General features: G+C 38.3%; 1 protein-coding gene across 23 annotated transcripts in view; it reads right to left on the bottom strand.

Moving 5' to 3' along the window:
* The window catches only part of DCDC1 (doublecortin domain containing 1), a 482,774-nt gene that overhangs the window by 75,715 nt on the left and 381,651 nt on the right, over window positions 1-25,408 (bottom strand). For all 23 annotated transcript variants that reach the window (XM_038563136.1, XM_038563134.1, XM_038563146.1 and 20 more), the window contains 6 exons: window positions 20,971-21,069; window positions 15,329-15,428; window positions 13,228-13,363; window positions 9,660-9,819; window positions 5,528-5,686; window positions 4,158-4,358 (listed from right to left, as the gene is read on the bottom strand). In XM_038563136.1, coding sequence (XP_038419064.1) covers window positions 4,158-4,358; window positions 5,528-5,686; window positions 9,660-9,819; window positions 13,228-13,363; window positions 15,329-15,428; window positions 20,971-21,069 — 855 coding nt within the window. The remainder of the gene's footprint in view (window positions 1-4,157; window positions 4,359-5,527; window positions 5,687-9,659; window positions 9,820-13,227; window positions 13,364-15,328; window positions 15,429-20,970; window positions 21,070-25,408) is intronic.

The following is a 25,408-nucleotide window of genomic DNA, read 5'->3' as shown; positions in this document are numbered from 1 at the left end:
TTTAGAATGGGCTATGATTATTAATGGTTGTGATTTTTTCTTTATAGCTTTTCCTCAAATTCTCTTTTTCTAAGGAGCATATCCTAAAAGCACAAGATATACTTTGAATATTTTTAAGTTATCTTACATAGGAGCTCACATAAAGTCCCCATGACTGAAAAAAAGAAAGAAAATGATTGAGCTAAAACCCTCAAATTCCTTTCCTTGCATCACTTAAAAACAAAAATAAGCCAAAGAGTCAAGAAACTTGTCTGTATAGAAAAAGCCAATTCTTTATGTCTGTCAACATGGTTACATTACACACCAGCAGTGGCATTCCTGCTGTGGAAAATATAACTCGTCCTATAAAATTTAATGATGTGGGAGTGGAAGGGAGAGAAGGTGAGAGGGAGTCTGTTATAAAAGTAATATATTTCTCCTTTCAAGTCTTAAAAAATTCCAGATATCTAATTTAAACTTCTGTACTATAAATAAATATAAAACAATATATCCTCACTGTAAAGAATTTACAAAGTATTGGAAAATAGAGTTAAAAATTATAAGAGAATTTTAGACATTACTCATATCACTACAAGATAACCACAATCTTGTATTTCTCCCTTCTATTGTTAATTAATGATGTATCATTTTATATAAAAAATGAGTACTGGATTTCATCAAATATCTTCTTAGCATTTATCAAAACTGGGCACTGCATGAGAGCTGGTATTCTCTATTATTCAGCTGTGTAGCCTCACCATTTGCATAGTTTGGGTCTTGCAGTTTTACTGACACTCAAAATTATTCATATGAATGAATGACCGTACATTTCCTGCAATGACCTACTGAGATGCCAAGATTAGTTACTTAGCTATCTATGTTTCTGCTGCTTAAAATAGACGTAGCAACTTCTCCCATGCTTCAGTGCCATGCTCAGCCATGATAGTGTTGGTTTTCCTTTTCATTTTTGAACAGTACCATCAACTGGCACTTGCCCTTAGCAACAGTGCTTACATTTTGCAGGAAACTTAAGTAATAGACTTATATATAAAACCCACTATGTGCTAATGGCAGTGTGAGAACTTACTCTGTGTCCCAGGAATATCCCAAGAACACCACAGCCCCTTCCATCAACCCAGGAAATGCGTGCTTGCAAGCAACTTAATCTCCTGCACCTCAGTTTACCTAAGTTTTCAAATCAAGTGATTAAGACTAGGAAATTTTAAAGATCCTCTTGCAGCTCCAAATTCTATGACACTGTATTTTCCCCTGTATAATTCTGGGTCCTATTGAGGAGATTTTCATCCCTCAGCATTGTTTTCATATTTCCCTTTAGAAGCCACATGTTTAATTCAGATTTTGCCAGAGTTGAAAATGGGAGAAAGATGCCAGGTTATCTCAAAAGTTGACCTGGATCATTCTCCTGCATGGCTGGAAACCAAATGAGTGTATCTTTGGCAATTTCCTACTCCCTTTCCATGCCCCCTTGCTTATTTCTTGCACCTCTAGTTGAGACCCTGTGCTACCCTAGCAAGACATTCTTTTCAGAGTCATAGTTTCCCTTAAGAAGTTTTGCTGGTAATTGCTTAAGATATCAGACTTCATAGTTATTTTATATTTTAATTAGAAGGCCAAAATGAAAAAGTAATCCAAGACCTACAGGACAGAATGAAAGGGCTAATGGTAGAAAACTCTCAGCACAGTGATAGCCACTTGGCAGGGAGCTATTCTAGCTTATACTCTTATGAGCACAAATTTTGAATGGGCAATTACTTGCCCCCCTAAACACAAATTTACAGCCTGGGCAAAATATGGGGGATAGAAAGACTGTGGTTGACAAAAATGTAATTTTATACAGGTTGTTGCTACACAGCACAACCCACGTTTCTCCAGCCCTCCATCAGCTTCTCAGAACAAATGAGTTGCAATATCCAATTACATGGAAGAGAAAAAAGCAAAATGCCAAGAGAAAATGTGGAAAAAAGCTCACAATTACTGTCACTATGCAAACATACTTCTGCCATAGGACACATGAATCTGAATCATGCCTGCACCTAATCACCAAGACTTCTGCAAAACCTCTCCTGCCCAAGTATTTGTAGGAGCCTCTAGATGGTGATCCATGTATTCAGGAGCAAATCCTGTCCTATTCACCCTTCCCCTCACTGATCCACTTGTTCTCCAAAGACTATAAATTTTCTGACCTGAGATCAACCAATACCAGCAACTCCCACCCATTATCCCTCTCTTCTATGGCTTGACATAGGAAGGCCTCAAGTAATGAAGTTGTAGAGTGTTCTAAGAAGTGGAAGGAACTGGAAGAGAGCTTCCTCTTTTGTGTTACACATGATTGGATTTGTCAAAACAGTGTTCATCATGGTCCAACGTTTCGCAGAGTTTTAGTCAAATTTCTTTTTGTTTTTACTTAAAAAGCCTTTCCCTCCTTGTGTTTTATCCACAGCATTCAAGATGAAAAATGAAACTACTGACAGCCACTAAGCAGGACTCAGAACTCACTCTTCTTTCTAAAGACAAAGTGCTTCTGAGTTAAAACTCCTCGTGCTTGACTTTCTCCTGCCCCAAGTTCTCCTCCTTCACTCCCCATTTGTGTCCACCTCAGTTCATCAGCCACACTCAAATTCCAACTTGGGTTCAACTAGGACCTCCATTATAATACAGTAAGCTAAAGTAGTAAGATGTGCTGCTAAATTCCAGAAATGCAGAGTTGATAGCACTAGCTCTGCAGGGGCAGGGATTTTCATCTGTTTTAGTCTTAGCTAAAGCACCAGCACCCAAAACACTGCACTTAATAACCCTTTGCAGCAGAATGAATGAATTCTGGTCCCATATAGCAAATCATTCACAGGGACAAAAACCTGCTTCTTAGCTCCCTGTTGTAAAGTTAGCTTAGCTAGGATGAATGGACCTTGCCAGGTCCATCTACAGGTTGGCTTTTCAGCCTTCTCAAAAACAAGCCCAGTAAGTGTTCCCTGCTGGCACTTGGCTCATCTCTGAGAGTGAACAGTAAGATTAGCTCCCTTCCTGCCCATGCTGGGCTGCTGCTGCCGCCTGCTGAAGTGTATGCAATCTCTCTCAAAGCAGCAATTCCTAAACCTTCCACATCACACACCTTTTGAGAACCCAATAAAAATCATAGCTCTTTCCCAGGGAAAAAAATATACATATCACAGAGATGTCAAGAGATTGAAGAAGCCCCTGGAGCCCCACCATATAAGACTAATGGTAGAATTTGAGGCAAACCAACTGAAAAACCAAGAAGTTGTTTTCTTTCTTGTTAAAAATATGTTAATGTATGAACAAAAACAGAGACAGAAGTCTAATGAGCCACCACAACTCAAAAGCTACCCACATTCTACCAGTCTCATTTCATCCATCCCCCCCACCTTTTTACATTTTTTTTTTTTGCTAGGATATTTTAATGCAAATCTGACCTACCTCTTAATTTAATTTGTAAATACTACAGTATATACCCTAGTGATCAGGACTGTTTGCTTGGTTTTTTTTTTTTTAACACAGCCATTAAACTATTAGGACACCCAACAAAATTAATAAGACTTCCTTCATATCACTTGGTACCCAGAATTTTAAATTCCTCTAATTGTCTTAGAAATAACCTTTGACAGTGGTTATTGTCAGTGACAAGGGCCAGCCATTGATATATTTGTTAAGGTAAGAATTCATTTTTACCATGTAAGCAGAAGCCATATCAGTTGGTTATTTGATGGAAATAGAGAATGGAGGAAAGGCATGCATGTGGGGAGGGGTAGGAGGTTGAGTTAATGAAAAGTACTATGAAATTTTTTAAATGGGGACTCTAACTTCATACTTGATCCTTTCAAAACATAAAAATAAAATAGATGGCAGTCCAGTTTTCTCTTAACTTCAATAGCCAGTTAAAACTCTGAACCCAGTAGGTCAGATTTCATATTTCTTATCCGAATTGACAGTGGATAAGTTGTGTACAGACTACTGAGCATTTACATTTGATTTCACTTTCTTTCTCTTCTTTGAATAGGATAAAAAAATTATTGGCTACATTAAATAGAAAATGTAAAGCCCTCGAATATACCCCTGCCAGCTCTGTGGGGACCAGGCCAGGTCTTTTAGGCTGTCATAGATATATTTTGATATATCGACCCCCAATATAATGGTTTTACCTGCTGTCTTCCTTGTGCATCCATCGCTGATGACTATCATCCACTTTTTTCTCCACCAAAACTACCTCCATGCCTGAACGCAGATCAGGACCTTGCACTCCCAAAACTAGCTGAGGGGCAGCATGGCTTATAATTTGCCCATCTCTGTATTCAAACTGCTGGTGGCAAAGCTTCTGCAATTTACTCTGCTTTGGAGAATAGCTGAGATAAAGAAAATCTCATTAGAGGCTGAAAAATATCCTGCGCACTTGATGTGCTGGAGACTGCAAGTTCTATTGGCGAGAGACCTGCTGTGAACCAAATTCACTTATAATGGTGAGGCATTATCATCGGGATAGCAGCAATGCTGTTTGCCTTACACTGCCAAGCTGATGTAAAGAGTAGAATTCTGAGTTTATTCTGTAACAGGAATAAATGTCCATCCAAGAGAATATGAGAAACTCATCAGCGTAGCAAAAAATAAATTTAATAAATTTATTCAAAAAATAAATTTAATGAAATTTAGATAAAGAGGAAAAGGAGTAGGAGAAGGAGAGGGGCAGGTAGAAATGGAAAATCATGGTTATTTCTGGACTTTACCTACAGCCTCTAGATCTAGCAAATAGAATGCCATTCTTCAAGTTTTTCAATCTTCCCTAACAACTCATAGGAATATCATTAAAAAGAATGATATGCTAATAAGTTAATTCAAAAGAATCTCTTGTTTATTAAGGATCCTAAGGCAATAAGCAGACTTATGAAATATATTAAACATCACAATGCATTGTTAATTAAATTAATTTATGAACATCTACAAAGCCCCTAGTATGTGCATCGGCCAATGCTAACTATTGACAAAGCTGTTTGATTTATACAAAATGCTATAATGTTAAGCAAATGTTTAAAGGTGGAATAATGCAAAGTGCTATAAATCCCTGTTATTTCACTGGATGTCAACCAGAAAAAAATAAAATTAAAAAGGAAGAAACTACATTTTGCCAATTTCTTAAAAACATCAGAGCATCTTACATGCTTATTATTATTATTATTATTTTTACATGCTTATTATTAAGTTCATTCATACATTCATTCAACAAATATGTAGGCTTTGTGTTATCGGGAGGCAAAGGTGGATGAGCTTACTGTTTAATAGAAAAGACACCAGCGAACAAGGAAATACACTACATGGCACAACGTAAGCTAAAGGGAGAAGGGCCTTCCCACAAATACTTGCAAATATTTAGTCAAAAACACTGGAAAGACACAAATGTGTATATTGAGGTGAATGGCGGCTAACAGTACTGCAAACCCTCAGGGATCATTTTGCCCTGAAGTGAGGAAATCTAAGATCATGCAGAAATCTCTAACAAGAATCCCTTGCAACTTTTTACCTGTATTTCTTCTGTGGTTCCACATTTTCAAAGAGTTCCTCTTCCATTTTCTTTGGAAGACTGTCATCCTCATCAAAGTCATGAGGAGTTTCCTGCCAGGCATACCTGAGAAGCGTGTGACAAGCTTTCATTCGGAGATGGGTTCTTGCATGTGAATCTCTACCAAGGTTCAGAAGCAAACACAAGTCTAAGAATTCTGGTTTTTACTCACAGAATTTTCTCTGAGGTATAGTCTGATCATATCCTGAAGGCTATTGATGGATCTGTAAATCGCATTTCCATAATGGTGCCTTAACGTTGCAAATCCACTTCCTACTAATACATAATTTAGATCTTTTAATATAAGTTATGAATAAAATTCCCCAATTATGTAATAAAGAGCATTCATCTTTACTATATTTATTCAGGAAAAAAATGGGGCTATGTGTTGTATTTCAGAAACTGCAAGATTGAGGTGCCTGGGTGGCTCAGTGGGTTAAGCATCAGACTCTTGATTTCAGCTCAGGTCATGATCTCAGGGTTGTGTGTGCTGGGCATGGGGCCTGCTTAAGATTCTCTCTCCCCCTTTACCTCTGTCCCTCCTCTCCTCTAAAAAAACCCTGCAAGATTAAGACTACTCTGTAGCTTAAGAAGATCATAATGAATGTGTAATGAGATTTTTTTCTGCTTACTCCAAAAAGTGGGTCATAATTCTGTCTGGAACAGGACAGCCTAGATTACTGCATTTCATAAAGTTTACTCATTAGACAATTGTTTAGAAATCTTAATTAACTTTTCCTCTCAAATCTAGAGAGGCTCAAAAAGCATCAGCACATTTGTGCCAGCTTTTGGTAGAAAATAATGCATGAAAACATTTGAACAGTCATAGCTTGAATAACTGAGTCAGTCAAGCCTTCTGGCTTCTTACTAAGATGAAGATGTGAACAGGAGCGTAACCACCATACAGATCTGTACATATCATGTTCTGGGGCACAGTTTAGGGTACATTTGCTTCCATGGATCACAACACAATATGAGGACTGCTCTGCCCGGGGCAGGATAAATAGGCAAAGCAGTGAGCACATTCTTGCACTCTAAATACGCATATGGTGTACATACAGCTGGCGGGGAGAGGGCCTGTGATCACCAAGGTGCTCCTGGTACGTGATATAACTGGAAGCGATATCAAATTACCAAAATCTTTGGGGTCAATTCCAGTGTTGGCAGAACAGACCATACACTTTTCAAACGTAACACGAGTATTATATGTGGATATGAAATTGGGTAGCAACTGCCTCATTCAAAATTGCGCACAGGCGGCTGAAGTCAAAAATCTTCCCTGACAGTTAAAAAACAACAGTGCCATCTAGTGTTAAAAATAAAAAAAAAAAAACCCACAGCTTTCCCACCAACTCCATTTTTTTGAGAAAAACAGGAAGCAAAAATGTCTTTCTTATAACACATTCAGCAAGGTGTAAACAAGATTCTTCTCCCATGGAAGAGAAGAATTTTCTCACATGGAATTTATTGGTATGCTCTTTGGCTTCCAGGCAAATGAAGTATAGTCAAGCCACTTTAGGGCAGCCCTTTTTAAATATACCTTGCTTTATTAATTCATTCATTTGTCCACTTATATAACTAATCATTCCACAGTTAGTCACTCATTCCTTTAACTGATATTTCTTGGACATCTGCTATATGATAGGCACAGAGTCCTAACTGTTGAGGATACAGTGATGAACAAAACAGGTAGGTGCTCAGGGTTTATGGAGCTTACATCCTAGTGGGCAGAAGAGAGATGACAGACAAGTCAATGAATAAATAAATAAGGGTCATGAGTGTAATAAAACAAGATATTGTGATTGAAATTAGCCAGGGTGGGTGGGGTCTACTTTAGCAGTGGAGTCAGAGAGGCTCCTCTGAGAGATGATGTTTGAGTTGAGACCAGGAAAAATGGGAAGGAGCCAACCATGGGAGGTTCTAGAGAGAGAGAAGCATTCTGGGCAAAGAGAATAAATGGAATGGAAAGGTTCTGAAGCAAGAATATGCTTGCTTCAGTTGAGGAACAGAAAGACACTGATGTGACAGGTATGCAGGGAATGAGAAAGGTAGTATGTGAAGAGGCTTAGGAAGTGGGCAGGGCCTGCCTGTAATGAGAAAGTTGTCCATGAGCTACATGCTTAAAAAGCCTTTTTTTTTTTTCACAAACAGTTGAGGTGAGTGCCCCCAGAGTTTCTTTTCCATTTTATTTTTATTACCAAAAGTCTTTACACAGAACCAAACTATCAAAAGGGTTCCTTCTAGATCTATGTTTACCCCCTTGCTTTATGGATATCCCTCCTTAAATCATCCCACTTTTCAAATATGTAAAACTTCCAGACAAATATATCTAAGAAATCCTGGGGAAATCTTAAAGTGACTCTCTAATATATGATGGTTTAGGATTGAGTCATCAGAAGTGGTTCAAAGAACAAGTGAAAGTTAGCCTGGAAAAGAGATAATCCAGTAGCCTGATGATGATGAACTTTGAATATTTTAAGGATTTTAAAGTAGAAGAGGAATGAGTATAAACAGAGAAACAAATGAGACCATAGGATGGAGATGTTCTAAATAATTTCAACATTAGAATGGGCTGCCTTGTGGAATAGTGATCTTCCTGTTACTACGACTATTCAACAGAAGATAAGATCAAAAGTGCCTGCTGGAATGTGCAGGAGATTCCTGCCTTACGTTCTGAGTGGACATCATCACTTTTACCTCAAGAACGCCAGACCTCGATGATACCTAGAAATGAGAACAATGTGGATCTTTGCTGTCAAAGATGTTCTTTCTTTTTTTCTTACTGTTTACTTTTTTTTTCCATGTGCAGTCTAATAAGTCAGGGGCCAAATGATACATTCTTCAGAAATTCTCTAGCCACTGAGGAATATACCACGTGGGCCAAATAGTTTCTCTCTGAAAAAGACCTTTCAGTACCTCCGTTAGTGTCAGGACTTGAGACCAGATGGATCACTCATCAAAATGAGGGGGTTTGTTTTCTAAAATAAGAGTTTGATATTCTTATAATAGAGGATAGAAGCATTCTTTTAAAATGGTTTGTAAAATAGTTTCAAAAGATATATAAATTGATTTTCACTGTTATCGCAATGGTAGTTGACTAGCTGTATATGGTTGTAGAATTTAGAGACTCATTCAGTCATTCCTTCATGTATTCAGTAAATGATGGTTAAAATCAGCTACCCTGGTCTTCACAGAACAGGCGTGACAAAGAGTTTTTGCCCTCAAGGAATTCCCAGGCTGGTGGTGGTCGCGGGGAGAGCCGGGAGGGAAGTGATAAGCACATAATCAGGTACAATCATTACCATGATTGATTTCAATAATGAAGAATCATCCAAAGAGGAGTACCAGACAGGTCAAGGCACTTCAGACGGAGAGAAACAAATTTGTGGCCCAGAGGCCTGCAACAGTGCATAAAGGGAATATGCCACATTCAGTAGCAGCTTGTGGTGGCCGAGCAGGAGCTCAGTTCATGTGTCAGGAAGAAAAAGTGTAGAGTGGAGGTGGGCATGGAGGTACAAATGAGGGTCAATGACAGGACTGGACTCGGGTCAGAAGGGTTTGCGATTCCAGACTAAATATTTTTTCTATCTGCAATAGGTAGCCACTGAAGAACTGTATAAAAAGGAGTATGTTTTAAAAAGATAATTGTCTGTAGTTAGAACTTCGAGGTGATTTGGAAGGAGAAAAGAGAGATAGAGACCAATCAGGGAACTACTTCAGTGACCCAGGATGATGACTGTATGTTAACATGAGTCCAGCTTGAACCTATATTAATTTAATTGTTCCTGGAGTCGACGTTTATGGAAGCAAAACATGATAGATTCCTCAAATAATTTGCAATTCCCAAATTCCAGTCTTTTAAAAATAGTGATATAATAATAAAATTACTGAAAGTAGATCACTGTGATGGCTGAATATTGAAGCTCCAGCTCTATCTTTTTGCCAGAAAACTAATTAAATACTAGCTCTTCACCTGACATCCATTTCACAAATGTGGTGTAGGTTCCCTGCACGGGCTCTGTGCTGTTATTGAGCTAATGAGCTGAGTTCAAATAGGAACCAGGTAGCTTTTCTGGCCATGCTGCTTACTTACAGAATTTCACTGGAAGCATTTTCTGTTGTTAAAGCATTTTCTTGCATTTGCTTTTCCTTTGGTCCTCTAATTTGCTTCTCTTCTCCAAAAATTGCTACAGGTTTATGCACAGCAAGCTTGGCTCCAGACACAATGTCACTTTGGACTTCTAAAACAAGAGCTGAGCAGAAATGTGCAAATTGCAAGGACATATCAGTTATGATTGCAGAACACCAGGAATTTGAAACACATGCTAAAATAAAAATGCAGACAGTTTTCAACTATTTGGTCTAAGAGAATACATGCTAAGTGTAGTTGATAGTTGGTCTTTAATAAATTGGATTTCACTTAAAATTTGTAGATTCTTTCCTCCTGAGATATTTCCAGTCAAAAGTACTAAAAATAGGGGTTAGCATCCAAAATATGCAAAGAACTCATAAAATTCAATATCTAAAACCAATTTGATTAGAAAATGGGCAGAGGACCTGAATAGACAGATATTCTTGCAGAAAAGACATACAGATGGCCAACCTACACATGAAAAGATGGTCAGCATCACTAAACATCAGGGAAACACAAATCAAACCAAATCAAAATCACAGTGAGATGTCACCTCACACCCATCATAGTGTCTGTTATCAAAAAAATAAAGATATCGAGAAAGGGGAGCCCTCGTGTACTTTGGTGATGTACAATTGGTACACCCAGTACAGAAATGAGTATGGAAGTTCCTCAAAAAATTAAAAATAGAACAATCTTATCATCTAGAAATTCCACCTCTAGATATTCATCCAGAGAAAATGAAAACACTATTTTGAAAGATATATGCACCCCTATAAACATTACAGGATTATTTACAATAGCCAAGGTACAGAAACAATCTAAATATCCATCAACAACTTGCCATCAGGGAAATACAAATCAAAACCACAATGAGATACTATCTCACACCAGTGAGAATGGGGAAAATTAACAAGGCAAGAAACCACAAATGTTGGAGAGGATGTGGAGAAAAGGGAACCCTCTTACACTGTTGGTGGGAATGGGAACTGGTGCAGCCACTCTGGAAAACTGTGTGGAGGTTCCTCAAAGAGTTAAAAATAGACCTGCCCTATGACCTAGCAATTGCACTGCTGGGGATTTACCCCAAAGATTCAGATGCAATGAAACGCCGGGACACCTGCACCCCGATGTTTCTAGCAGCAATGTCCACAATAGCCAAACTGTGGAAGGAGCCTCGGTGTCCATCGAAAGATCAATGGATGAAGAAGATGTGGTTTATGTATACAATGGAATATTACTCAGCCATTAGATACAATGAATACCCACCATTTGCTTCAACGTGGATGGAACTGGAGGGTATTATGCTGAGTGAAATGAGTCAATCGGAGAAGGACAAACATTATATGTTCTCATTCATTTGGAGAATATAAATAATAGTGAAAGGGAATAGAAGGGAAGGGAGAAGAAATGTGTGGGAAATGTCAGAAAGGGAGACAGAACATAAAGACTCCTAACTCTGGGAAACGAACAAGGGTTGGTGGAAGGGGAGGAGGGCGGGGGGGGTGGGGCAGAATGGGTGATGGGCAGTGAGGGGGGCACTTGATGGGATGAGCACTGAGTGTTATTCTGTATGTTGGCAAATTGAACACCAATAAAAAATAAATTTATTTAAAAAAGATATCCATCAACAGATGAATGGATAAAGCAGTGGTGTATATATGTAATGGAATATTATTCGGTCATAAAAAATGAAATCTTGCCGTTTGCATCAAAATGAAGAAATCATGAGGGTATTTTGCTAAGTAACATAAGTCAGAGAAAGATACATACTGTATTATTTCACTAACATGTAGCATCTAAAAAACGAAACACATAAAACAAAACAAAACAGAAATAGATCCATAGATACAGAGAACAAACCAATAATTGTCAGAAGGGTAGAGGAATGGATGAAATAGATGAAGGGAATTAAGAGGTAATGATCTTCCAGTTATTAAAAAAACAGACATGAGGATATAATGTTTGGCATAGGGAATATAGTCAATAATATTGTAATAACTTTGTATGGTGACAAACAGTAACTAGATTTATTGCCGTGACCGTTTCATTATGTATATAAATATCAAATCACTATGTTATATGCTTGAAACAAATATAGTATCATATTTCAATTACCTTTCAATTTTAGAAATGCCTAAGAGGAAAAAAAGTACTAATAAAAAAGGTCTTTCAAAAAAATGTTAGGTATTATAAATTCTAACCATTTCAATGGGCATATTATTTAGATATATGTCTCTAGATCATTATCTAGAATCCCAAATTACTCAGTGGAAGTCCCTAATGCCTTGAAAGACACATGGAAAACTTAGTGTATAACATTCACTAATGCCACTAATTACTATATGTAATAGGGAAATGTTTTAAATTATATTAATGATTTTCTTTTTTGACCTTCTATGTATAGGATCTTTGCCCTAGTTCCTGGGGCAGCCTTAAGGGAAGAAGGAAGACCATTAGTTGATGAGAAATGTTACAAAGGAAAACAAATGTACAAAAATATTTTTTACATTCAAGCACAGCATACTACCAGAAGACAAGTGCCTTGTAAATCAAGATGACACTACCATGATTTAGGATTTTTCTAAATGCTGTTAGCTTGCATTTAGCATATCAAAGCTTTAACCTCAAGGTTGATTTACAGAAAACCCACCATTTCTAGACCCGAGGGAATTTGAGGCAGAAGATAGAGGAAGGCAGAAAAACAGCACTGGATGTCATGATTCTCCCTATAGGCTTCACTTCAGGTATCTAAGCTACACCAAGGAAACACTGAGGACATTGTTCATCGTTCAGAACGCTGTGGCAAGTCACCACTCAAGTTGTCCTCACCATTCCAATCTGAGGCACAGCCAGTCAGCCTGGATCTGGTTTCTGAGAGATGCAGCCATGACCCAAGATTTGCAGAGAGTCATGCTGAAGAGCTTTCCAGAAGTTGTCACCAAGGAGGGGTGAAGGGGTCCTGTGATAAAGGACTTCAGAGATGACCACTCAGCTACAGTGAAGCTTCAGGGGGCCAAAGGGAGCAGAGGAGAGTCTGAGTCAGGCAGGAAGCATCACCTGCCCAAAGCATTATCTGGGCCAAAGGAATGGAACACAGTCACCCAGCCATGGACATCAGCCAGCAAGAGCCTCTGTACCCCATGTTTTTCCTTTCTATCCGAGAAAGGAACTAAAGGGAGACTCTGGGGACTAGGAAATCTGAAAGCTTTCCCTAAAGGGACTCTATAAATTAATGGGTGAGGCAAAATCTAAACCTAACTGGAAATTTTATGTTTTCCTTAATGGAAAATGAAGAAGACCTGATTTGTTAAAGACAAAATAAATTCTGTTTTTTTTTTACATGTCCAAAGTGTATGAATTAAAATATGCAATCCTATTAAATATATAAATTTTAGTCAAAAGGGCTAAACAGCAGGATATAGGGATGAAATATAATCTACTTAAACAAACTTAATTTTTCTTAAAAATCAGTATCAAGCATTTAATTTTGGCCATACATATTATGGTAAATAATTCCAATGCTTACCCTCTATCTTATGTATACTGCAGAAAGTTTGAATTTTAGAAATATCTGATGCTAAGTTCCTCAGGAAGATTTGCTTCTTTTGCTGAGCAATGGACACATCAGGATTGATCCAATGTTCTCCACATGAAACATATACCTAGCCAAGAAATGAGTCTCTGATCCCATGTACAACTGTTCACAGCAGCATTATTAGCAATAACAAAAACCAGCCAAAAGTACAAACCAAATGTCCTATAATAGGCAAATGGTTAAACAAACCGTGACACCATGGACTAATACTCCGTGATAAAGGCAAAACTATTAATAAATGTAACAACTCGAAGGATCTTGAAGGTTTTATTTAAAAAAAAAAAAGTATTTCTCCATACTATCTTTGCAACTTTCTGTAAATCTATAATTTTTTCAAAATAAAGTTTTATAAAATAATTTTTTAAAGGAAGGAAAGAAGGAAGGAAGAGGGAAGGAGGGCAGGTCGGAGGAAGGGGAGGTACGTATAAATTAGGGCTCTGTAAACTGTGGCTGAGGCCCAAATCTGGCCTGCTGCCTGTTTGTGTAAATAGAGTTTTATTAGAACACAGTTATGCCCATTCATTTACATGCTGTCTGTGACTGCTTTTGTGCTTTTGTGCAAGAGCTGATGTTTCATTAGAGATTACATGGTCTGTAAATATTTAGTAACTGCCCTTTTCCAGAAAAAGTTTGACAAAACCACTGGTAAAATGAACTTGTAATATGTTAATGTGGCTATTTCTAGCTGCTGAGATTAGGGATGATACCTGTTCTTCATGTGGCATATGTTTATTTCTTTAATGATTTTGTATTTCTCTGAAGAAAAATAAGAGTGATATATTGAGAACACTCAGTAAGAAGAAAAAAAAAAATGACAGTGCTCTTCCGTGGCCCCACACTGGTGATCACACACATTCCCTGTGTGACAGCTCAGGGAAAACTTCCTTAAAAATGTCTTCTTCTTGAACAACAGGTTTCCTTTTTTCCTCTGGACATACTTGATCATGTAACTGTTGATGTTTCTGTCTCTGTGTTGGCTGCTCAGACAGTGACAGGTTTGCTTCCAGCAAATATACAGGATCCTCTAGCAATCACTCCTGGCTCCATCTTATCTTCCTTTCACTCATTACCCCTCTCCCCCTTTTTTTTCTCTCTCATACCCTTTCACCTTGGTGGCCTCATCTCCTTATCTTTACGTTAAATCTATCCTTTTGTATCATCTGTCTTACTGTGATCTATATGGAATTCTTTCTTAAATAACACAGTGAATAAACACAGCAGTAAAAGCAAAGAAAAAAATTAAAAACCAACAAGCTAAAACTTTAGAAGTGATAGTGTTGGAATTCAAAAAAGATCTACCAGATTCCAAGAGCACAGACTTTCTCTCTGCCATGCTGCTTCTGATACTAGTCATCAGAAACTTAAACTACTGCAGTTTAAGACTCGCTCAAGTGGTCTTTACTTTAGGAGCCCGAGTTGAGTTCTGATAATATGGTGTGAGCACAATTCTCAGGCATCAGCCAGGCAGGTTTTTTTTTTTTTTTTTTTTTTTCCGAGCTGATACCTCAACTTCCATAAATGGGAAGAAGGGTTGGCCGCTAAAGTCCTTCTTCTCAGTCTTCTCCAGCCACCCAAATAGGCTGTGTAAAACACTAGAGAGAATTTATTTTCTGAAAGAGTGAAATTATCACTTAGTAAGAAATCACTACACAACTACATTTTGAAGTCCTCAAAAAGAGGAGAGGATCTACCTCCTTCAGAGTAGGAGACAGTAATCGCAAGCGGTTAATAATCTGGTCTTGTCTAGTTTCCACCCTCATTTATAAAGTGGGGGGATCATGAGAGCATCCATCTCATAGGGTTGTGATGAGCTTTAAATGAGTGCATTCTTAGAAAGCCCTGAAAATCATGCCTGACAGTAGCTCTCCACAGCTAGCTATTAGTATGACTTTCTGAGGGTTGCTGAATAAGGCTAACTCTGAGAGAAAATAAGGGGGGAAGCAGTTAGTGTTTGAGCTCTTGTATTTTAAAACATTTGTCTTTTAGTTGTATGCACATAATAATATTTCTAGTTTCACATTCATGTCTTTACCAGTTCATCCCTTTGAATGTCTTTTAGGGCAAAGATTTCCCTTCCCTTTTCATCGAACAATCTCCGAGCTGCAGAAGGTAAATTTAAAATTTCAGTGCACCTGTAATAAGAGACACAAAAATTGAGCTTGTAGATAGAGGGCTTCCAGCAGAGAAGAGAGAAAATCTGAGAAATCAAGGGTCTGGATCATTCAAACCTACTCCTGCTGCAGACCTGTGAGATTGTCAAGAGGTAGGCCCTGGAGCCCATCAGATTCCTTTGGAGCCTCATTCCCTCTATCTAAGTTGTGGGACTTGAACACATTATTTAACCTCTCTAAGCCTCAATTTCTTATCTTCCAGGGTTTCAGTGATGGTTAAAGGCTGATTTTTTTTTTTAATTTTAATTGAGATCTTCTTTTAACTTGTTTGGATTTTTTGGTATTTTTTTTATTAGAGTTTGATTTGCCAACATATAGCATAACACCCAGTGCTCATTCCGTCAAGTGCCCTCCTCAGTGCCCATCATCTAGTCACCCCAACCCCCCGCCCACTTTCCCTTCCACCACCCCTTGTTCATTTCCCAGAGTTAAGAGTCTCTCATGTTCTGTCCCCCTCTCTGATATTTCTCACTCATTTTCTCTCCTTTCCCTTTATTCCCTTTCACTAATTTTTATATTCCCCAAATGAATGAGACCATAGAATGTTTGTCCTTGTCTGATGGACTTACTTCACTCGGCATAATACCCTCCAGTTCTATCCACATTGAAGCAAGTGGTGGGTATTTGTCATTTCTAATGGCTGAGGAATATTCCATTGTACACATAGACCACATCTTCTTTATCCATTCACCTTTCGATGGACACCGAGACTCCTTCCACAGTTTGGCTATTGTGGACATTGCTGCTAGAAACATCGGGGTGCAGGTGTCCCGGTGTTTCATTGCATCTGTATCTTTGGGGTAAATCCCCAGCAGTGCAATTGCTGGGTCGTAGGGCAGATCTATTTTTAACTCTTTGAGGAACCTCCACACAGTTTTCCAGAGTGGGTGCACCAGTTCACATTCCCACCAACAGTGCAGGAGGGTTCCCCTTTCTCCACATCCTCTCCAACATTTCTTGTTTGCTTTCTTGTTCATTTTCCCCATTCTCACTGGTGTGAGGTGGTATCTCATTGTGGTTTTGATTTGTATTTCCCTGATGGCAAGTGATGCAGAGCATTATCTCATGTGCTTGTTGGCCATGTCTATGTCTTCCTCTGTGAGATTTCTGTTCATGTCTTTTGCCCATTTCATGATTGGATTGTTTGTTTCTTTGCTGTTGAGTTTCATAAGTTCTTTATAGATCTTGGAAACTAGCCCTTTATCTGATATGTCATTAGCAAATATCTTCTCCCATTCTATAGGTTGTCTTTTAGTTTTGTTGATTGTTTCTTTTGCTGTGCAGAAGCTTTTTATCTTGATGAAGTCCCAATAATTTATTTTTGCTTTTGTTATCCTTACCTTCATAGTTGTATCTTGCAAGAAGTTGCTGTGGCCAAGTTCATAAAGGGTGTTGCCTGTGTTCTCCTCTAGGATTTTGATGGATTTAAAGGCTGATTTTGAAAAGTGCTTCACACAGCATTAGACATGATCAACAAATAAGTAGGCATATCATTATTGATTATTGACTCTGCAATACGCCCACACTTCCTATTGGTGTACCTTCGCTCATGTTCTTCCTTCTACCTAAAACACTTTGCTTGACTTTTTCTGTTCAAGTCCTACTCTTTCCCCAGAGTCATGTCCATCACCAAGCAGTTTCTTACCTCCCTCCATTAGAAGTGATCTCTCTAGCCCTTTAACTCCCTTTCAAACATGAATTTTTAGCCTGATTGAACATTAAACAGGGATTTCCACCTGCAGGCCTCAAACAAGCATTTGGCCTGCCCTGTGGATATTGAAATGAATGATACTCTTTTCTTGTTCCCTTAAGAGCCTCTAGTCAAGGAAGAGATAGGTCGGCAACTGCAGTATAATAGGAAGGAGTAGAAGCTGTCATAGTCACCTGGCCAGGGTGTTGTGAAAACACAGGAAAAACAAAACAATGACTTCCTCCCTTATCAAGGAAGTGACATTTGGGTTGGGCCTTTTCAGGTGAATAGGAGTTTGTCAAGAAGAGGAGTTTGTCAAGAAGAGATGTTTGTCAACCTAGAGAACCTAGAGAAGTTTTGTATGGTCAGACCTGAGTGTATGGAGCAGGAGCCAGATGAAACTGAAAAAGAATACAGAAACCCATGGAAAATACTTAAGATACCAGGCTAATCAACTTGTCCTCAATCCCATAAAGAGCAAGAAGTCATCGAAGGTAGGTGAGGGGAGGGGTGGCATTATCAGATCTGCTCTTTAGAAAGGTAACCGTCAGAAAGGTGGACGATGGGTTGAAGCTAAATGGCCAGCTCAGGGTAGCAGTAAGAGGGCTGAATTGTAGGGGTGGAGGGAGGAGGGGTAAAGGGAGGTGATGGGGCTGGTAAGAAGACTGTGGACATGATCCTACCTTTGGAACAAGGAAAGTGAAGATTCTTGCTAAATATATTTTATATTAGAATGTACTATCTATACTAAGAGAATTAGAAGTGACTTTATGCTCATCAGAAAGACTAAGCTATATGAAGAATATTTCTCAATTATATTTCCTTAGATGGGATAAAGCAATTGAGCAAATAATTAGGCCCTTCATTTCTCTGAGAGGTCTTAGAAGGGAACAAGACAGTGGGAACTAAGTCTCTGCCTCTTGTGTCACAACTCTGAAAGCTGGTGGACCAGCAGAGACTCTCATCCACAGGAGTTTATGGGGAGAGAGTGGGTAGGAACTATAAGAAGATTGAGCCCCCAGCCACAAGACATGCCTGATTCTCTTTCTCTGCTGCCCAAAGACTGAACCTGATTCCTTCTACTTTCCCTAAATGGATATCTTTGTGGGTCCAGGCTGTTATAGCATGACCTAAGAAGAGTTACCATTATCATATATAATCCCACTCACATTTTCCTGGAGAACATTTGGACTATGGGAGTATCCTGTTTTAAGACAACGAGTGGGAGAAGAGAAGGAATGGGTGGTTGGTAAATCTCCCTTCCTTTTTTGAAATCCTGGTTTAATAGTGCTGAATTTAATTGGCCCATGTAGGTGGGTTAGAGAGGATTGGGATAAGCTTTTTCCTCTCTATTTAATTCCTCCAACTTGTTCACATGCCAGTCAACATAATGGAGAGAGAAGAAAAGAACTGGCTGTTCAGTGCCTAATAAGGAATGTGGGCTCTGGAATCAGATTGCCTGGGTTCAAATTCTAGCTCCCTGTTCTGGCTATGTAACCTTGAAAAAGTCACTTAATTTCTCTGATTGCTCCATCAATAAAAGACAGATATAGTAGTATTTATCTCACAGTGATATTTTACAGATTAAATGTGTGGATATCTGTAAATTGCCTGGCACATAAAGAGTCAGCAACACATTATTCAAATGGATCAACCACTGCAAGAATTTCGTGTCTATTCTCACTTAATTCTCACATCATTTCTGAGAGGCCCATTTTACTGATGAGGAAACTCAGCCTGGAGATTAATTTCCTTGCCCAAGATTGCATAGCTAGCAAGTAGGAGAGCTGAAATTCAAACCTAAATCTGAGTCCTTCACAACATTGTATGGCCTCCCAAGAGGCCATCAGCAAAGAGTAATCCATTTACAGAGTGAGAGGACTGAAGCTGAAGTGCTGAGCAAGTGGTCCAGGATTTCTCCGTTACGTGGAGGCAAAGGTCCCAGAAATAAGATCCTCTGACTTGCACACCAGAGGTGAGGACTAGCAACCACGTGGCCTACCCAGATTTACGGGGAGTCCAGAAAAGTGGAGTCTTAGCTCTGTGCTTTTTCAGGACTAGAGTGGAGGAGGAGTGGCAAGTGGAGCTGGTGGTACCGTGAAATCCAATTTCAGTACCACTGGGTGCCCTGGGAGACAAAGGCAGGGGTAGGAGGGAGAAACTGTGTCTCCTAGGTCTGTAGATCTCTGTAAGAGAAGAGACCTCCTTCTCTAATCACTCGCCAGGACACCCATCCCAGGAGCACCCCCACATCCGTCCAGTTATTTCAGAACAGTAGCAAAATCTACAGAAGCTATGGATACATGCTTTCTTCTTTTCTTCATCTTCTTGCTTTGTATCTCTGTCTTTTTATATCTCTCTCATTTTCTCTCTTCTCCATGTGGCCTCCCCTAACAGCTGCCCCTCACCGTGTCCTTTCTCCTTCCCGGTCCTGTATAAAAACGATCCCTTGATCATTTTCACTTCTGCACAATTAAATAGTGCCCCCCGGGGCTTTCTGTTTCACTAGGCAAGCTGTCTTCCCAATAAGTTAGGAGTTTCCTGAGAGCAAGGAATGGCTTGCGCCTCCTTTTAAAATCTCCAACAGGATATCTAACACCAGTTGATGCACACGACAGAACACAACAGATATTGAACAGAATCAAGTTCCTTCCTCCTCTCCTCTTAGCTCTTCATCCAATCCTGTTTCACAAAGAGGAAAATGGGACTCAGAGAAGGGAGTGCTTTGCTGAAGTTTTCCAGTTAGTTAATGGCAAACCTGGGGTTAAAACCAATCCTCTTGACTCTTAATCCAACAGTCTTTTCAGTGCTCCATGTTGCCTGCAACTTCAAATATCAACAAAAGCAATTCTATGTTTAGTATTTAAAAATAATGCTTGTTGGGACACCTGGCGGGGGCTCAGCGATTGAGCATCTGCCTTTGGCTCAGCGCGTGATCCCGGGGTCCTGGGATCGAGTCCCGCATGGACTCCCTGCAGGGAGCCTGCTTCTCCCTCTGCCTGTGTCTCTGCCTCTCTCTGTGTGTGTCTCATGAATAAATAAATAAAATCTTAAAAAAAAAGTGCTTGTTATACTACCAGATCTTCCTTTGGCTTTGGAGGTAGAAGAACCACCATGACCAAGAAAAGAGTATCAAAACTGTCTGGAGTGAATTATTAAATAAAAATTAGCATAATTTTCCTGACATTCTGTAAAGATTGCCCCCTCATATTCAACAAGATATATTTTGTAAAAAATGTTTATACATTTTTTATACATTTTAATGTATGTTTATACATTACATACATGGTGCTCTCCCTATAAACAGTTGTCAAATTCTATGGGAAGAAGTCTTGTTTGGGTAGGAATGTAGTTTTCAAAAGTAAATCATAACATATTTCACAAATATGATATGAGTTAATGACATTTACAAATTGGTCTAAAGTAGATAACTACTGATTTTATTTATTTTTTATTTTTTTAATTTTTTTTATAACTACTGATTTTAATTCAAACAAATGTAAACTGAATAAAAGTGCTGTACAATTGCGAAATATTTTTTTAAATGGGAATAATCTATATTTACAGAGTTAGTAGTTAAGGGAAGCTAAGGGAAATTGCCAGCCCTTGACCCTTGGGCAAAAATTTATTAATTAGCACTGGTATCATAAACTCACATGGCTTATATATTTCAGAGATTAAAAATTCCAAGATCATTGTATTAACAACAGCTTTCTTATGCAGATACGTATGTATTTTGTATTATGTGTTATACATAATTATTCAGGCGTTAAAATGGAAAATATATTTGCATTTACAATAGTAAATATTTACCTCTCCAAAAGTTGATGAAATTCAGACTGGGTTGTTTCTGTTTCAGAATATTTAGTAATGTGGTTTTCCACATTCTTTTTCTTTTCAGCGTCAACATTTCTGAAACAAATGATCCAAGATTTGACTGACATGTCAGTATATGTTATCAATTACCTTTCATCTTTAAATATGTGAAAAAAGATAAAAAGCTTCTGCACAGCAAAGGGAACAGTCAACAAAACTAAAAGACAACCCACAGATTGGGAGAAGATATTTGCAAATGACGTATCAGATAAAGGGCTAGTTTCCAAGATCTGTAAAGAACTTATGAAACTCAACAGCAAAGAAACAAACAATCCAATCATGCAATGGGCAAAAGACATGAACAGAAATTTCACAAAGGAAGACACAGACATGGCCAACAAGCACATGAGAAAATGCTCCGCATCACTGGCCATCAGGGAAATACAAATCAAAACCACAATGAGATACCACCTCACACCAGTGAGAATGGGGAAAATGAGCAAGACAGGAAACCACAAATGTTGGAGAGGATGTGGAGAAAGGGGAACCCTCCTGCACTGTTGGTGGGAATGGGAACTGGGGCAGCCACTCTGGAAAACTGTGTGGAGGTTCCTCAAAGAGTTAAAAATAGAGCTGCCCTATGACCCAGCAATTGCACTGCTGGGGATTTACCCCAAAGATACAAATGCAGTGAAATGGCAGGACACCTGCATCCCGATGTTTCAGGCAGCAATGTCCACAATAGCCAAACTGGAAGGAGCCTCAGTGTCCATCGAAAGATGAATGGATAAAGAAGATGTGGTCTATGTATACAATGGAATATTCCTCAGCCATTAGAAATGACAAATACCCACCATTTGCTTCAACGTGGATGGAACTGGAGGGTATTATGCTGAGTGAAGTAAGTCCATCAGAGAAGGACAAACATTATATGTTCTCATTCATTTGGGAAATATAAAAAATAGTGAAAGGAAATAAAGGGGAAAGGAAAGAAAATGAGTGAGAAATATCAGTGAGGGAGACAGAACATGAGAGACTCTTAACTCTGGAAAATGAACAAGGGGTAGTGGAAGGAGAGGTGGGCAGGGGTTGGGGTGACTGGGTGACGGGCACTGAGGGGGGCACTTGATGGGAGAGCACTGGGTGTTATGCTATATGTTGGCAAATTGAACTCCAATAAAAAATTTAAAAAATAAATATGTGAAAAAATCATGAGGTTCTAATTTACCATAATTTGTCTAAAAATAATATACCTTATTGTTTTTAAAAAAAGGATTTCAGAGGCACCTGAGTGGCTCAGTCAGATGAGAGTCTGACTCTTGATTTTGGCTAAGGTGGTGATCTCAGGATCCTGAGGTTGAGTCCCCTCTGGGTATCCAGGCTTAGCAGAGTTGGCTTGGGATTCTCTCTCTCCTCTTCCCTCTGCCCCCCTCCCCTTGCTCTCTTTTCTCTCTCTTCCTCTCAAAATAAGTAAATAAATTTTAAACAATCTTTTAAAAAAAAAAGTTCAAAGAAAGATTTAAAAAGCTATTGCAATTAAATTATTAATTTTATAAACATTTATTTTATGAACAATTTATATAAGAAAATGAATTTTCAGTATTTTAATCCTCTTCTAATAATACTGACCCCCTGAGACATGAATTTATAAATTTTAAAGAAAATGCAGAGATTACACTCATTTTGCCCATGACGTGTTATTTACATGTTCATATTCATGTGTTTATTCATATATTATTATTATTATTTAGGTTATCAATCCAAGCCTAAATATTTTTAAACTAGAGGGCAGCTGGGTGGCTCAGCAGTTTAGCACCGCCTTCAGCCCAGGGCGTGAGTCTGGAGACCTGGGATCAAGTCCCACGTCAGGCTCCCTGCATGGAGCCTGCTTCTCCCTCTGCCTGTGTCTCTGCTTCTCTCTCTCCTCTCTGTGTATTCTCATCAATCAATAAATAAAATCTTAAAAGAAACATTTTTAAACTAGAAAGTGATTAATAATGATCATAGAAAAAATGCTTAATTGAAATATGTATCTGTTCAAACTTTCACTTTAGAAAACTATCTGATATATTTTTAGAATCTCCATATTTCATTAAATGAAAGAAACAGTGGTCAAATATAGTTAATGAATAAATAACACAAAAATGGTAATCTAGTATAGTTAGTCATAAATAAATAGATGAATGAATGAATAAATTCAATAAGTACTAATTCAATAAGTACTACTTAAGTAATAAATTCAATAAGTACTAATTCAATAAGTACTACTGTGGGCCCAATATTCTGAGGTGAATACAACGGCTTAGTACTTGATTAATAAGGACACAGTGTCCCCTGACCAGACAGTAGCAGAAAGCACATATATGGATGAATAACAACACATCATCCCCGTTCTCTGTCTCATGGATGGAAGCATAAGCAGATAATCACAGCTCAGAATGATGGGAGCTATCCTGGGGGAAAGCCCACAATGATCAGAGCAAAGGAGAACATAGAAGCTATAGCTAATTCATGGGTGGGTAGGGAAGTGTCCAGTTTGGGGTCAACATCTAGAAATGAAATCCAAACTCATTCTCGGAACACCCTTATTACTTCAAGATGGGTGGAAGGTGTCAGGGAGTGGCAGGAGTTTAAAAGTAGGAATTGGAGAGAGTGTTGGTAAGAGATAGAACTAAAAAAATGTATGCAGGAACAATTCACAAAGGGCCTTTCAAGCTATAGTAAGGGGAAAGGAGAAAAAATGAGTGGGAAATATCAGAAAGGGAGACAGAACTTGAAAGACTCCTAACTCTGGGAAACGAACTAGGGGTGGTGGAAAGGGAGGTGGGCAGGGGGGGTAGGGGTGACTGGGTGACGGGCATTGAGGTGGGCACTTGACGGGAAGAGCACTGGGTGATATTCTATATGTTGGCAAATTGAACACCAATAAAAAATAAATTTATTAAAAAAAAAAGGTATAGTAAGGTGCTTGAGTGAGTCCAGGGATCAGAACTTACTAATATAAAGTTTATCAAGTGGCTTCAGATTGAGCCTTTCCTCTTACAATTCCTTAAAATATCACTTATAAAATTCTCCTTGTTTAACTTACTATTCTGAGAAATGAAATTCACTTGGAAATCACAATAGTTTTAATTCATTTGAATTTGACAGTCACGATCCAAGACTGACCGCCAAGATCTTGTTACTGACCCAGAGTAATGATCGACTGAGTAATAATGATCAAATGATATTTGATCTTCCTTTGGCTTTGTAGATAAAGGAACCAGCAACAACAAATTTCCCTCAAAACTGTCTAGAATGAATTATCAAGTAACGCAAGGACAGCATTTTACCAGGATAGGATTTGGTTAAAATGGATCTATATTTCATCATTCTAGCTTGATTTTGCTTGTAAAGACACGAAATAGCCCAACTATCTTTCTTCTTACAAATAAGTTTCAAGTTAATGCAAGTAATGTACCCCTACATGTCATTAGCATTTATTTCTTCTGAAAGAGAAAATATTTAGCTTGGATATATGAAAAGTAGCACAGCAGGGCTTCTACTTCGTACAACTCTGGGATGCCATTCGTATAGAATACAATGTGAAAAGTGTCTTCTGGAACACGGCAATACAGCTGTCCTGTAATGTTACCCAAAACTCTTTCCATTTGAACCTTCTGTTAACCAGTATTTACATACAGCTCGGGGGCAACCAATGCTATTGATGATCCTGCAGAAAATGTTCTGAATTGACCAAGAAAAATTAATGTATATTTAGCAGAGATTTAGTGTCAAGTCTATGCCAGTGTACTTTAATTTTGGGGGAATAATAAATTCATGTAGCGATCAAAGCAAATATTTGATTAATTAGGGCACACTGTTGCATGAACGTAATAGAGGGTTTCACATACTTTCTGCTGGAATAGTTGTCCAAATTAACAAATCTCTCAAATTATGTTTGGATTACAGATTTAACTATGCATTTTAAAAGATTAATGTGAAAAGATAAAATCTGTATATAATTTTGAACCCCAGTGAAAGATATAGTGCAAAAAAAAATAAATGTAGGAAGGGACAAAAATTATTTGCTAACTTTGGATTTAAAAAAAAGTCATATGCTACTTTAAGGGCATTACCCTCACATTTTATATCTAGCAGAATGAGCTAATTATGAAATGTATGCGTCAAAGATTTCAATTTCAGGCTTGACTTTACTTTGAAGATTAATTTTTTACTTTATCATCTTTACAGGCAGTTCAGTGGACAGCCGATCTGAATGTTACTCATTGTTCAGCGATGTATGAAGTATATTTAATCAATGTGAAGAAAGTAATATTAAACGATTATCAGCAGCCTCAAATATTCTAAACAGCTCAAAAGAAAGGTCAGGAGGTAATATCACTGTTAATAATATGAGAAACAATGTATTTAACTCATTCTTTACATCACAGCT

The sequence above is a fragment of the Canis lupus genome, chromosome 18 (assembly GCF_011100685.1).
Source record: "Canis lupus familiaris isolate Mischka breed German Shepherd chromosome 18, alternate assembly UU_Cfam_GSD_1.0, whole genome shotgun sequence".
NCBI lineage: Eukaryota > Metazoa > Chordata > Mammalia > Carnivora > Canidae > Canis > Canis lupus.
The sequence above is the reverse complement of the archived record's forward strand: the minus strand, read 5'-3'. Positions and strand labels throughout refer to the sequence as shown.